The sequence below is a fragment of the Camelina sativa genome, chromosome 6 (genome assembly GCF_030686135.1).
Source record: "Camelina sativa cultivar CO46 ecotype springtype chromosome 6, ASM3068613v1".
NCBI classification, from domain to species: Eukaryota; Viridiplantae; Streptophyta; class Magnoliopsida; order Brassicales; family Brassicaceae; genus Camelina; species Camelina sativa.
The window spans coordinates 4,591,052-4,606,367 of record NC_141885.1 but is presented as its reverse complement, the minus strand read 5'-3'; the positions used below and the strand labels follow the sequence as shown (position 1 = coordinate 4,606,367).

General features: G+C 37.2%; 3 protein-coding genes across 7 annotated transcripts; 2 read left to right on the top strand and 1 right to left on the bottom strand.

Moving 5' to 3' along the window:
- Positions 1 to 6,292: 6,292 nt before the first annotated feature.
- Positions 6,293 to 7,288, top strand: LOC147942258 (uncharacterized). Its single transcript, XM_087455990.1, has 2 exons — positions 6,293 to 6,651; positions 6,769 to 7,288. The coding sequence occupies exons 1-2, from the start codon at positions 6,293 to 6,295 to the stop codon at positions 7,286 to 7,288; spliced, it is 879 nt and encodes a 292-aa protein (XP_087312116.1).
- A 926-nt stretch (positions 7,289 to 8,214) lies between these two features.
- On the top strand, positions 8,215 to 9,791 carry LOC104790406 (uncharacterized). The gene is made up of 4 exons (XM_010516155.3): positions 8,215 to 8,871; positions 8,979 to 9,068; positions 9,278 to 9,450; positions 9,549 to 9,791. The coding sequence occupies exons 1-4, from the start codon at positions 8,571 to 8,573 to the stop codon at positions 9,741 to 9,743; spliced, it is 759 nt and encodes a 252-aa protein (XP_010514457.1). The 5' UTR covers positions 8,215 to 8,570; the 3' UTR covers positions 9,744 to 9,791.
- A 489-nt stretch (positions 9,792 to 10,280) lies between these two features.
- LOC104698698 (uncharacterized) lies at positions 10,281 to 14,364 on the bottom strand. Of its 5 annotated transcripts, none has more exons than XM_087455893.1 (9): positions 14,065 to 14,364; positions 13,573 to 13,821; positions 12,962 to 13,057; positions 12,831 to 12,876; positions 12,670 to 12,752; positions 12,160 to 12,237; positions 11,941 to 11,991; positions 11,678 to 11,812; positions 10,281 to 11,571 (listed from the first exon to the last, which is right to left on the bottom strand). In XM_087455893.1, the coding sequence occupies exons 2-9, from the start codon at positions 13,816 to 13,818 to the stop codon at positions 10,456 to 10,458; spliced, it is 1,851 nt and encodes a 616-aa protein (XP_087312019.1). In that variant the 5' UTR covers positions 13,819 to 13,821; positions 14,065 to 14,364; the 3' UTR covers positions 10,281 to 10,455. The 5 variants fall into 5 exon arrangements, with proteins under 5 accessions (XP_087312019.1, XP_087312022.1, XP_087312023.1 ...); XM_087455896.1 differs by having other exon boundaries at positions 12,962 to 13,126; positions 14,065 to 14,358; XM_087455897.1 differs by having other exon boundaries at positions 12,962 to 13,197; positions 14,065 to 14,295.
- Positions 14,365 to 15,316: the final 952 nt, after the last annotated feature.

Below are 15,316 nucleotides of genomic sequence, written 5' to 3'. Positions count from 1 at the left end.
CGGGCCTGGCGATAATCAATTGATGCAATACGAAATACTCCTCTAAGAACATCAGAAGTGTATTCTCAAAAATACATAACTATATTCTCAAAAATACATATTCTTCCATTTTTTTAGTTTTAGCATCTAATAATATATTTCATAATGAAATCATTCCCCATAGAACCTAAAAAAAAAATACTGATCAACCCAACTAAAAAATGTAAACAAATTGAAACCAAATAAAAATAGAAAATGGTTTCATACTTTTAAAGTAAAAACTAAAACCAAATTAATTTATGATAGACTAATTTAAAAATATATAAGATTTACTAATATATATATATATATATATCACATTATATTCAATAATGATATATAATGTATTAAAGACACAACTAAAATTTGTATTTAATAGTATTCTATAATTTACAGTTTGACTGTCTTTAAAACATATGTACTAAAAAAATGGTCTCATAAAATAATTGTTTTATCTCCCAATGAAATAACAGAAAACAATAATTTCAAAATTAATTGATTGTTAATAATACTATTTATTTTAAAATGATTAGAAATAGAGACAATGGAAGAAAAATATATTTATATTAAATTTGACACACTTTTATTTTCATGGATTTTATAAAAAATTAGTTAGACTTAGAGTATAAGATATTTGTTTTGTGATATCGTTTCAATAAATTATTTGAAAACTGACTTATCATATTATAAAATTATTTGTTGTAAACAATTACTTTTATATATGAAAAAAATTAATATATAAGACAACATAATTTACAATCAAAATAAGGTGTTACACTTTTTTCTTAGAATGCTTAATTATCAGTTTTTTTTCCAAAAAAAACAAACTATAAATACATTAATTTATCTTAATTATTTAAGGAACGTACAAAATTTAATTAACTTTGGTGTAACTAATTGTCCTATTACTATAAAATGATTTGATACCTTTCAAAGTAAAAACTGAAACAAAATTAATGTATAAAAAATTTTCTAATATATAAGAAAACTCACATTATATTTAGTTATCATATATATTGTGTTAAAGACACAACTCAAGTTTGTATTCAATTAATAGTAATTTATAAGTTACAGTTTGATTGTCTTTATAACATATGTACTAAAAAAACATAATGGTATCATAGCATAATTGCTTTATCACCCTATGATACAACACAAAACAATAATTTCAAAAGTTATTTATTGTAAATTCTACTATTTATATTAAAACTAGATTAGGACCCGCCCGATGTGCGGGTTTAGAGTTTTTAAAATAAAATAAAATTTAACAAAGAATATAAAGTAAATTTTTTTAGTAAGTAAAAACTATCTATAATAATAAATATATACACGGAGTTGTCCAATGTGATATTTGGTGTAAAAGATGTGAATCTGCGGTTGAGACTATTAATCATGTTTTCTAGGCCTGGGCATAAAAACCGTACCCGAATACCCAACCCGGAACCCGACCCGAAAAACCAGGTTCGGGTTGGGTACGGGTTTGCCTATAAAACCCTATTGGGTTCTATTTTCTAATACCCGTGGGTTCGGGTTAGGATCGGGTAATACTCGATACCCGTTTTGGTACCCATTAAACCCAAACATATAAATATATTTAGAATATTTATCATTAATATAATGTAATTACCCCAAAATTATGATTATAGTTTTTAATATTTCATTTAGTTTTATACCTAAATATCAAAAATAATCAAAATATCTAAAATATTTTGTCACATAAGTCAAAATTTAACTAAATTTATTTAAATTTAAATAATTTTAATTATTTGTAACCCAAACCGACCCGAACCCGATAGTAGCCAAACCGAACCGAACCCATATATCTAAAAATTTTCAATGGGTTCTATTTTTCTAAACCCGTTTACCCGAACCCGAAATGGGTAATACCCGAACCCGAACGGGTTACCCGAATGTCCACCCCTAATGTTTTCTTTGAATGCCCTCGCTCGTGTGAAGTTTGGGATTTATCTCCGACTCTTGTGTTGTCAGAGAGTTTTCCATATGAGTCGGTGTACTCAAATTTGGATTTTGTTTTCAGGAGGGGTGCCTCTCAACATGGTGATCCTGATCAACTTATTCAATTACCATGGATTTTTTAGAGGAAGCTAAAAGAGATGACTCTATTTCGCAAGCGGAAATTCACATTATTGAGAAGAAGTTAAAAGATGCATATTATGATGAGGAATTATATTGGCAACAGAAAAGTCGTAAATTTTGGTTGCGGGTTTGAGATAAGAATACTAGTTATTTTCATGCTTCTACTAAACAGAGGAGGGTTAGGAATAAGATTGTAGGGCTGTTTGATTCAGAGGATGTTTGGGATGAATCGAGTGCGGGTATGGAGAGGATTGCGTTAGACTATTTCAATAGTCTTTTTGCACAATCGGATGTGTTTGGTATTTCAGAGATGGTACAAGCGGTCAATCCTTTTGTTACAGAGCGTATGAATGGGAGCTAACTAAGGATATCTCAGAGATGGAAGTTCGTAAGGCCTTATTTGCTATGCACCCGGAGAAGACTCCGGGACCGGATGGAATGACCGCACTTTTCTTTCAGAGCTTTTGGCCTCATCTTAAAGGGGATCTAGTTTCCCTGGTTAGGGATTTCTTTCGGACTGGGAAGTTTGATCCCAGAATTAATGAAACTAATATTTGTCTGATTCCAAAGGTTGAAGTGCCTAAAAGGATGGAAGAATTCAGGCCTATTAGTTTGTGTAATGTGAGTTATAAGATCATATCGAAGATTCTTTGTTTCCGGTTAAAAAAGATTCCGCCCTCGATTATTTCTGAAACACAATCGGCCTTTGTTTCTGGTCGGTTAATCACATATAATATTTTGGTGGCACAAGAGATGTTTTATGGTTTATAGACCAATAGGATGTGCAGTTCGGAATTTTTGGCTTTCAAAACGGATATGAGTAAGGCCTATGACCGAGTTGAATGGGATTTTTTGAAGGTAGTCCTCATAAGGCTAGGTTTTGATTCCAGATGGATCACTTGGATAATGTGGTGTGTGAGTTTGGTATCCTACCAAGTGTTGATTAATGGTCAACCTTGTGGCTCCATATCGCCAAAACGGGGTCTGCGACAGGGGGATCCTTTATCCCCTTATCTGTTTATTCTTTGTACTGAGGTGTTAATAGCGAATATCAAAAAGGCTGAGAGGGAGGAAAAGATCTCGGGTATTAAGATTGCTCGAGATTCCCCCCCTATTTCTCACTTGCTGTTTGCGGATGATAGTCTGTTCTTTTGTAAAGCGGATGAAGAACAATGTTCAATGGCTATGGATATTATAGGCAACTATGGTAAAGCATCCGGCCAGGAGGTAAATTTAGAAAAATCCTCTATTATGTTTGGTAAAAAAGTGTCTTTAGAGGTCAAGGAGAGGGTAAAATCTGTCATGGGAATCTCGAAGGAAGGGGGTATGGGTTCCTATTTGGGAATTCCAGAGAATCTCGGCAGATCGAGAGTTCAAGTCTTCGGTTACGTTCGAGATAGGTTGAATGATCGGGTGAATGGTTGGACAGCAAAATTTTTATCTAAGGGTAGGAAGGAAGTTCTATTAAATTCGGTGGCTTTGGCCCTTCCCACGCATGTTATGTCTTGCTTCAAGCTCCCTCAAGGGTTAACAACCAAATTGACGAGTGCAATTTCAAATTTCTGGTGGAGTTCTGATGGGAAAGATCGGGGGCTTCACTAGGTGGCTTGGGATAAAATGTGTAAAGATAAAGCTGAAGGAGGTTTGGGTTTTCGGGATTTGGAGACTTTTAATGATGCTTTATTGGCTAAACAGTATTGGCGTTTAATTCTGTTTCCGAATTCCTTATTTGCTCAAGTTTTTAGAGACGATATTTCAGGAATAAACACCCGTTGATGGCAAAAAAACCTTACTCTCCCTCTTTTGGGTGGAGAAGTATTTACTCAACTAAAAGTTTAGTGGAAAAAGGTGCCTGTTGGACAATTGGGTCAGGGTTCAATATTTCGGTTTGGCGTGATCCCTGGATCCCTAGTCAACATCCTCGACCTGCAAATGGTAGGGGACGGCTTCTACACCCAAATCTAATGGTAAACCATTTGATTAATCCACGGACTAAAGAATGGCATTTACCTATCCTTCAGGAATATATGGATCCGGAGGATATTCAAGTTATTCTGAGTTTGCCTATTAGCAAATCTCTTAGACCAGATCGTTTGGTGTGGCATTATACACAATCTGGTCGATACTCGGTTAAGTCAGGTTATAAGGTAGCTCAAGCTATGAAGACTGAAATTGATTATGGTCCCAACTTAAATGACTTGAAGGCAAAGGCTTGGGATCTTCAGGTACCGCCTAAAATAAAACACTTTTCCTGGCAGATCGCATCGGGCTCTCTTCCGGTGATGGTGCGATTAGCCTCTCGGGGAGTTAATTGTGATACGGTATGTAAACGATGTGACTTAGAGGAAGAGTCTATTAATCATACTTTATTTGAGTGTTCTCATTCCCGCCAGATTTGGGAGAGAATTTTTGATGGCTCAAACACAGACAAGCTCCTATATGGTTCGATTTATTCAAATTTGGATTTCATATATGGAAAAAGTTTAATCCCTATGGCTTTAGGCGTTACTCATAGTTCGATACCGTGGCTGGTCTGGTTCTTATGGAAGGATAGGAATAAAAAAAAATTCCAAGGGATACAATCAGAGCCAATAGATATCATTAATTAGGCTTTACGTGAACAATTGTGGTGGGAGGAAGCCCAATTAGCTCCAAGGAGACAAAAACTTTAAGTTTTTTCACAGAATCATCCGCTCTCGTCAACTTTAAAAGCAGATCCTCTACCTGTTTGATGATAATGACCAGATGGTCGACTCAAAGCAAGGAATTCAAAATCTAGCGGTGGAATATTATCAACGCTTTCTTGGATCAGAATCTTCAACCAATCCTCCCACGGTTGAGGCTTTAGCCTCTATTGTCCCTCAAAGGTGCTCTGTTTCCGCATTACAGGTACTCTCCGCTCCTGTCACCCCTGAGGAAATTAAATCAGCGGTGTTTTCTCTTCCGAAAGACAAAGCGCCTGGCCCAGACGGCTACTCTGTCAAGTTCTTCACGACTCAATGGGATATCGTGGGATCGGATCTCGTCGGTGCAGTTCTTGAGTTTTTCCAATCCGGCAAGATTCTGAAGCAGTGGAACTCTACGCTTCTGAATCTTATCCCCAAGATGACCAATGCGGCAAAAATGACTGATTTCCGTCCCAATGCGTGCTACAACACAATCTACAAGGTAATATCAAAGCTCTTGGCAAATAGACTCAAGATTGTCTTACCAGACCTTATCTCCAACACTCAGTCAGCTTTCACATCGGGGCGTCTCCTAGTGGAAAATGTTCTCCTTGCGACAGAGCTTATCCAGGGGTACATCAGAAGAGGATTTTACAACGTGGCATGTTAAAGGTCAACCTCAGGAAAGTGTTTGACTCTGTTCACTTGGATTTCATCATAAATGTCCTAAAGGCCATGGAGTTTCCAGAGCATTTCGTTACTCTGCTTAGAGAGTTTGTCACGACACCATCGTTCTCAGTTTCTGTCAATAGGGAATCTTGTGGCTATTTTAAAGGTGCAAAAGGGCTTCGTCAAGGAGATTCGATCTCCCCTTATCTGTTCACCCTAGCCATGGAGGTTTTCTCTCAAATGTTGAACAGTCAGCACAACACTGCCTGCATAGGCCACCATCCATCAGCAGTGACCCCACAGGTGTCTCACTTAGCCTTTGCAGACGACATAATGGTGTTCTTTGATGGAAGCTACAACTCCCTGGAAAACATTATTAAGGTCCTTCGTGATTTCTGTGAGATCTCGAGTCTTCATACAAACATGGGCAAGACTGATTTGTTCATTGCAGGAGTGAACCAACCTGAAACCGAAAGGATTGCATACATTTGCTTCAAGCTCGGTTCATTACCCATTCGGTATCTTGGACTGCCATTGATGCATCGAAAGCTCCGTATCGCAGAGTACAAACCTTTAATAGACAAGATCTCAGCAAACTTCACCAACTGGTCTACTCGTGCTCTGTCATATGCAGGAAGAAAGAACTCATATCCACTGTAATATATGGCACAATAAACTTTTGAGATTCTGCATTCATCCTCCCCAAAGGATGTTTGCAAAGCATTGAGAGTTTATGTGCAAACTTTTTGTGGACAGGTGATATAACAAAATAAGAAAGTGTAAAAGTGGCTTGGTCGACTCTTTGCTTGCCAAAGGAAGAAGGGGGATTGGGTTTTAGACGAATGGACACTTGGAACAGAACTCTTTGCCTAAAGCTCATATGGCGGTTCCACTCAGCAACAGACTCTCTGTGGGTACAATGGATCAAGAACAACAAAATAAAAGAAGAGGTTCTTTGGCAAATAGATGAGAAGAAGCATACGTGGAAAACTCTACTTCAGCTTCGTCCCCTAGCCAACTCCTTCCTGAGATGTGTCGTGGGCAACGGACAGCAGGCAAGTTTCTGGTTCGACAACTGGACTCCATTTGGTAAACTTCTTCAGTTCTTGGGTCCCTCAGGGCCGGTTCAAACCGGTATTCCATTAAATGGGACTGTGGCACTTGCTTTCTCTCCGAATGGCTGGCTCTTTCGTTCAGAACGGTCACCTTAAGCTGAATTGCTTCAAATTTACCTAACGATTGTTCACACTCCGGCTCAAAGTTTGGACCAGGACTATTTCCATTGGTGCACGCAAGGAGACACTACTGGGTTTTTCAGTACTAAACGTACATGGGAAGCTTTAAGGGAGAGACAAGAGCCGCTTGCTTGGACAAAGCATGTATGGTACAAAGGTGCTATCCCAAGACACGCTTTCATGATGTGGCTAACACACCTCAATCGGCTACCCACGAGAACCAAGTTGGGGACTTCTCCCTGTGGACTTCTCCCTGAGACTCGCGACCATATCTTCTTCAACTGCGAGTTCAGCGAAGACATTTGTTTGCAAACAACAACGAGACTAGGATACAATCCTTTTGTCTTTCACACCTGGGATGCGTTTTCATCCTGGCTGGACATTCCCGATACCTCTTTAAAGCTCTCCCTTCGGCGTTTGGTAGCTCAGGCAGTCCTCTATCCTATATGGATAGAAAGGAATAATCGGGTACATAATAACATCACGACACCAGCTCATATGTTGTTCAAGATGCTGGACATGCAGATAAGGGATGCAATCATAGCAAAGAATCACCAGAAACCTTTCAAACATCTTATGCAAGATTGGTTAAGATTTCTCTAGTGCTCATTGCTTGGTTTTAGCACTCTCTAAGATAGCTCTTGTTTTTTAATTTTTTTTTAGCAAGATCTTTTTTCTGTACCCAAAATATTGTATCAATTATAATCTATTTTCTTCAATGAAAATTCACAAATTTTCAAAAAAAAAAAAGATTGTTTGTGCATCTTTTTTTGGTGAAGAGATCGTTTGTGTTTTTTTTTTGTCAACAAAAGAACCAGTTCAAATGACCCAATTTGAAGGGAAATCGTTTACAAACAAAACATGATGCGGACTTGCGCGCGCTGAGCGTGCCAAAGAATCCGCCTTAACATTAGAATTATGAGAAATATGAACCAAAGAAAAAGAAGAGAACTCATCCCTATCAATCTTTATGTCTTTTAAATATGGTATCTTGTCACTGTAGAAGAAAACCCACCCGATAATCTATTTAGTTATAAAAGATTTTTTGATATAATAAATCAACATAAAAGAGGTTATAATAGTGCAATTACATAATTGGAAATTTGATGGCAATAAAGAAAGAGATAAGATTGACAACTCTTTTTTTTTTCATTCATTTTCTAGTAGCTATATATAAGTTAGAGACTCTTAATATAATAAATTTCCATTTATCTTCTCACTTAGTTAGATATATACCTCAATTTAATGCATGATTTCCACTAAAACAAAATTCGAGCTTTAAGGCAAAATTTTATTCATTTTTTTTTTTGTCAAACTTAGTCATTTATTTTTCCAAAAACCAAAAGACCTTCCTAAGTTTTTTTTTTTTTTTTTTTTTTTTTTTTAACCTCCCTAAGTTGTTGACCCTAATATTTGAACCTCTCTTGCTATGGGGATCGTTTCAATATCTCTTACATTGCATGAGAACCAAAAACTACTCTTATTCTGGCATTTCTTTTTATATGCAGCTAAGACCATCTCCATCTCTCACTGTGATGAAAGAGTCTTTCTCATGTAATACTCTAGAGCTTGTTCTCAACAGCATACGCTCTTCCCTGACCAATTATCAGACTTCCTCAATCGATCAACTGTTGCATTAGTGCGAGTGCGAGTGTGAGTGAGATTTTTTAATGGACAAAATTGATGTTCGGCTAATTTTAACTAGTTTCTTTTTATTATTAGTCCCAAAAAAACATAATGGTCTGTCTGGGCTTGTATATTTTTTGTTTTTGCGACTTAATTTGAAAGCCTATTTAACAAAAAACTGAGAACGACGCCGTTGCGACTTATCTACTTCCACTCAACAAAAGTCTCCCAAACTCAGCCGCTCCAAGATCAAGAAACAATGCAACTCTCACTGGTTCAAGTCCCTTCAGTGTCCTTCTACTTGAGATCTCACTACTCAACGATCCCTACTCTCTCCAACTCCAACCCGTCTTGTTCACTTCTTCAGAAGTCCATCTTTCCTGGAACCAAGTTAACCCGCCATCTAATTTTTCGTTATCGGAAGAAGAAAACCTCAAATGGGTCTCCTCCTCGTGCTTCCTTGCTTGAGACCCCTGTCTTATGGGCTGGTCGAATTTGTGTCTTCTACGCTCTCGTGAAAGCTGGTTTTGCTGGATCCAAGTCTAACCCTATCGTTTCTGGTTTGTGTGGTTTTTAATCAATTACTTTTACTTACTCTCTAGGGTTCTTCTTTTTCAATGGTTCTTTGTTTTGAGTTTCTTTTTGTTTTATTTGCATAATCTTTTAGGTTTGGACAGCGGTGGTGTTGATGTTGAAGATGATGGCGCTGATCTTGGTTTTTCAAAATGGCTTCAGAACATTAAGGGCAACAAACCAGGTTTTGTTTCAACACTTAAAGACTCATTTGTCTATAGGATTTGTGTTCAAGTCTAAATTTTTTTATCCAATTTCACACATTCTCTTTTGTGGTATGTTTGAGATTCAGCTATAGTTTCCATGAACAAGAATGAGATTGCTTGATTGTTATCTAGTTTCAAATGTTTAGGAGTATGAGACAATCTTTTTATATTTGTATATATGTTTCAGAAAAGGATGCAGCTGATAAGAGGAAGCTAGTGAGCAAATGGCACCCGACAACAAAGGGAACACTTAGAAGGAACTACAGGGTGCCTTCCAAAGGTGAAGGGAACCGTCTGCTTAAAGCCATTGCGTCGCTTCTCTCAGATGATGATCATTTTAGAGATGCTACATCTCACAAGGTAACAACAAAAAGCACATCTTATCATATAATTACCCACACACTCTTGTTTTTTATTATTCTATGTTTCGGTAAACGGAGATACTACTATTATTGCAGGGTTGTCAAATACGGAGGGAGAGTGCGCATGGTCAAAGCGTGTGTTGCAACAATGTGAGAGCTCTGTTTGATGAGTTACCTACTCCTCATTTGGTGGTGGAGATCACACCTTTTCCTGCTGGACCCCTTACAGAGAATGATTACCTCAAGGCCGAGAAGCTTGAAAGGATTCTTAGGTCAGGCCCCAACATCTGAACCTTCTGGTACTCAAGAGATAGTGTTCTACTTACAATGTGTCAAAAATCTAGAATTTGTACATACTCTACGATGTCGTCTTATTTTGCTGACGTTCAAATGTTTCGACTCTATGAAAGTCTTAGTTTCTTTTCTTGTGAAGTTAAAAAATCGTTCTGAGGTATGGAGTTGCAGATGACTCCTTTGCATTTGATTTGAAATTTCAAAATTTTACGCATGCAAGGATTTATATATTGAAGATTGGATAAGAATACGATAGTCAAAGACTTTCTCAAGTAACCTTTCAATGTAACTCATTTGCCACTTGTGGCGAAAAGGGACAGTTCATACTAAGGTTCAGCAGTCCCTAAAGCGTTAGGATTGAAAGGATTGAAACCAGTTCTACAAGCGTTAGGGAAAGAGAAGCTAGGATTATATATAAATTATAAAGTGATCTCTATTGGGCCATGAAAATTGATATTGCCAAGCTTTTGGTTCAGTTCAATGGGATTTTGTTTTTTTAACAACATTTTAGAGGCTTTGGATTTTCCGGAAAGGTTTGTTCAGAGGACTTCGAACGAATTTTACATTCAATACAACAAGTCAACAACAAAAGAAAATCATGTGTCTCCTGAACTTAAGTATGAACGTGAACGTACGTTTCGGAATTTCTGTTCGGAAAATAACATACAATGGCCTATCCTTCACATACAACTGAAAATACACTACTAAATTAAACATCACCGGGTGAAAACGGGTCATACACTTGATGGACTCCAGAGTTGAACCGGTGGCGAATCTGTGGCTGGCCACGCGGTACCAAATTATCATGATGAAAGACTGGTCTTGGAGGGAAATGAGTAGAATGCTGCAGGAATTGAGCTCCAGGGAAGTTCCTCGGCCTCATCTGATGAGACGATGGTGGTCCAAAGTTCTGCAAGTTGGAAGATCTCGCGTTACCATGAAATGGCGTAGATGGATGGCTCAAGGGTTGTTCCATCTGCCTGTCGAAGTGCTGTAATCTTGTGAAATTTTGCCCAAGATGTCGAGGGTTTAGAGTGACGGATGGGGCTTGAAATGACAGATGAGGGAGATGAGCTGATTGAGAGTTGGGTCTAGGAGATATATGTGGTGTGGAAACAACGTTTGGCTGCTGTGTTAGGAAACCAAAATCTCCGGAAAATGGCCTAGGAGCTGTATTTATGGGACGATCTGGGGGAGGAGCAAGACCAGCATGCCTGCCAGTAATATGTGCTGACACAGACATAGGACGCATAGAACCACCAGAACCATATTCTGCTAGATGTTTCAGATTTATACTTGTGGGAAAGGGAATTGATGGTGGTTCAGTACCTTGCTGATGAGCTACCGGATGTGGACTAAAGTTAGGAGCCAGAGGCCGTACTGACTGGGCCATGTTGCTTGAGACTACGTCTGGCAACAAAGTTGGTCTATGTACAGGTTGGAAAGTAAATAGGGTTGAAGGCCTCATAGTAGAATGTGGTCCTATTGGTTGTATCTGACTGCCAGCATATGGAGTCGCAGTCACAGAATAGGCCCTTGGTGTGTTGGAAAGGTTAAAAGCGAACGAATCTGGTGGTCGAGGCATGTGTGGATGAAATGGAGCTTGCTCCTGGATACTATAACCATGACCTGAAGCAGAGGGTATAAGAGGTGGATGAAATGGAGCTTGATTTGAAGCCCAAGGAAAGGAAGAACCATGCTGTTGGAGTTGGCTTTCAGGAGGTTGTAAAGAGCTATCAGTTGGTTGTTCGGAGGTCAGGGCTGGATTAGTTGAAATATCTTCAGATCTGGAAGATGAAGGAGCAGCATCAGCTCCCGTATTTCCCTACAAAGGAAAACAATATACTTTTGAGTATTATTTGATTGAGACTTTAAATAACAGAATGCTATATCATACTTCTAACTCTCTTATAGAAGATTTAGGAACTCACAGAAACTGAAGACATAAGTAGCTCAATTACAGCAATTGCTGCATCCACTTTTTCGTAAGTGTCAGATGATATCTGAAAATACAAGGTTTGCCAGGGCGTCTGGATCTCATTTTCATGTGAAGGAGAGAGTTCAACCTGCACGATCCAATTCATAAACCTTCGCATTAAGAATTTTGAGAAGTTTTAGGGACCAACATGGAGAAGCAGAACAAAAATGAAAGTCTATTATGGTTAACTCGATGATATTGTATTCCAATATTTACCTTCTCTCCTCCTGTTTTAGTACCAAAAATTTGTACTTTGGCTCCCGTCTCCTGTTCCCACAATGAAAATACTTAGCTCGTATGCAGAGTAAAAATGGAATGATAACAGTAAGAAAGAAATGTTAGAAAAAGACACAGTCACACAGAAGGATGTTGACTCAAGGCAGGTAAGGAACCTATAGTTTTGAATAGCAGCAATGGCATTCATAGGTGACTTACTTTTTCGAGCCGCGTTTGAGTATCACCTTGGGAACCAAATATGATACTTAGGAAGCTGAAATCAGAATGATCTTTAACCTGCAAAAGCATAGGTCCATATACAATATAAGCTGTGAACAGCTGAGTTATCACATAACTTAGAAAGCAGAATCCAAAGGATGTTGTATAGGTTTAAACAGCTTGATATATTACACCCTCAACTGATACATAAAATATGGTGGACTAATAGATAAAAGTCATCAAAAGGATACATAATTATATTCCACTTTTGACATGACTTTAAACAGGACTAGAATGAGAAAAGAGAAACATACTCCGAAATAAGACCTATCCTTTCTTTAAACTCAATACATTCTCAATACTCTCCCAAGATACGACATGATCCATCTCTCAAACAAATGTACAAGACTTTCTAGATTCGGTGAGGTAGGTAGTAAGGCAACACTCCACATGAGAGAACAAATGCATGATTCGATAAAGGTTAAACCATCTAACCAAGCAAGAACTTACATCAATTGGCAATCTAGCTTCTTTTAGCAATGGCTTATAATCACGTGGAGCCTTGTACCTCGGGTTCAGCTCGAGTATCTCCCCTAGAAGTAAAGAAACTATATATTACTTGAGGGAAAGCGAATGTCCAGATGGAATGAGGAAAATTTAGTGTTACATACCGATTGCTTCGCGCTTCTCAAACTCCAGCTGTTCAGCAATACTGATCTATGAACATATAAACGGCAGATGAGTTTACATTGCTAAAGAATCATAAATGGAGAAGAAAAAAAAAGTACTGAAAATCACTTACATCATTGGTGTTCTGTGAAGCTAAAGCTGATTCTCTATTAGTCTCCACTTCAAGAGTTCCCGATGCCAGTCGCTGTGTAATTTGATCCAGGCGTTTCTGCTCAAAATTGGTCACCAAACACGCAGTTTATCACACCCAAACACGCAGTTTATCACATAGTGGTACCTGACATGGATTTTTCCATTTTGGACAATTCACAGAAGACGCCGATGCGTGTTTAGTACCAACAGGCAAAACTAACATGACATTATTAGTCCTCTTGCCAACAGAATAAAGACTAAAAAGTCGAACATTGAGCTTCAACATATAATGTGGGCCAAATACGAGATATTATCTACAATATAGCACCACGTTGTAAAAGGAATCTATTATCTAACATTTCAATTGCAAAACCTGTGAAAATTTGTGCAAAAACACCCAAACTATATTCAAACATTAAACCAGTCCAAGCAAAATGTTCAAATTCCATACATAAAGCTACCACATCTTTATATATGGGGTTCAACTCAGATCATATTCCAATGCTTAATCTCCAAATCAATCAACTGTTCACAATATAGCATCTTAGTAACAATCAGTTGTACACAATAACATTTCATTCAATTTTATACCTGGTAAGCTAAAACTCGAGCTTTCTTGACTCCAATATCTTGTGACAAGTCAGGACCCCATTTAGTCTTTCTCTTCCCCAGCTTCGAGTGAAGTCCACTATCTTTATCAGCACCTTCTAGGGTCTTATTAGTAGTGCCACGTTGAAAAATCGGGATCAATGATCCAGATAATTTGTTCTTAGGGATAACAAATCCAGTCTTGGCACCACCAAACATTGAGATCTTCGCACCGCTTGTAGAAGTCATCTCCTGGAGTAAATTAGCGGTGGAGAGAGATGATGGTGTTAACAACGGTAACGAGTAACGAAAGCATACAACATACGAAAGTCTGAAACTTGAATTCAACACAACTACAAAAACTTGAATTCAACAAAACCCACAAATCCCAATTCAACAAAACTACAAAAAACAACTCACAAATTAAAAAACGAAATGAAAACCCACAAATCCAAATCTGCAAGAAACGAAAAGTCTGAAACTTGAATCTGTTACCTTGAGTAATGGTGGAGATTGTTGGAGCTTGAGAAACGAGGGGTGAGATCCAGGGGCGGCGTAAGAGGATTCGGAAGAAGGGTCGCTCGGAGTAAAAGCTGGGGTTCGCCGGAGCTTCGTCGGATATCTCTTTTAGGTCTTTACCAAAAATACTCAGAACGCTTCGCAAATGTGTGTTTGACTGTTTTCTCCTTTCTTTAGCGACAACCCTTAAACGCCGTTGTTTCACTTAGAAAATTCAGAAGAAAAAAATACAAATATATTAACGTACGGTTAACAAATATGACTAAGTGTATTTCTAGAGAGAAAAATTCTAAAACTTTTATAATAAACTAGTGCAAGTTTTTCATAAATTTAAGAGGTAAGGAAAATTTAAGAAAATTTTACAAAAGTAATTCTAAACTTTTGTGTTTTTATTGTTTTTCTCTTTTTAAACAATTTTGTTATATTACTTGAAAGCAATTTCAAACTAAAGTGACAATAATATATGTTGCTGATCTAATCGTTTGAGTATTACACGTTTTGAACCCACATAGTACATTTAGATAAAATTATATATAACGGATGATAGTTATAAAATATTATTTTATAAAAATTTTAGATCTGCTAAGGAAATAATTTTATTTCAAATATACAATTAAAAAATAACAAAATCAATTGTATTTAAGAATAAAATCTTGATCAAAAGAATCATGAACCAATTTTATATATGCGTACAGTTACTGCGTTTGGTTCACTAAACAAACAGTTCCTTAATCTATGTAAATGCTGAGGACCTAAAACAACATCTCTAATTCATAAAAAAAACAGTTCGAACAATGTAAGTACTAAATTAATCAAAATGTAAATTAGAAAAGTATAAAGTCTAAATCAAATCTATCTTGATGAGGTCTATGAGGACGGTTATGGAGCTATGGTTGTTGTCCACAATATGGGGTTTTAAGAACCAATATCATGTGAACGTATATGATTGTGTGATGATCCTTCTTTATTCTTACAAAGTTTGTATGATGATAGTTCTTTATTCTTAAAAAACTTGACCAAATATGACAAGGTGAACAACCATTGTTCTAAACAATAGTAAAAATGGTTCTCCTCAATTTCTGAGAATGTTCGGGTGATAATCAGCTACCATGAGAATGTATATCTCATGATAACGATAGCTTACCCACATTTTTCCTATTTCGATATAATCTATATACGTAAAGTTGTATTACTTGTTATATCAATTACCATCTAGTTATTATTTAAA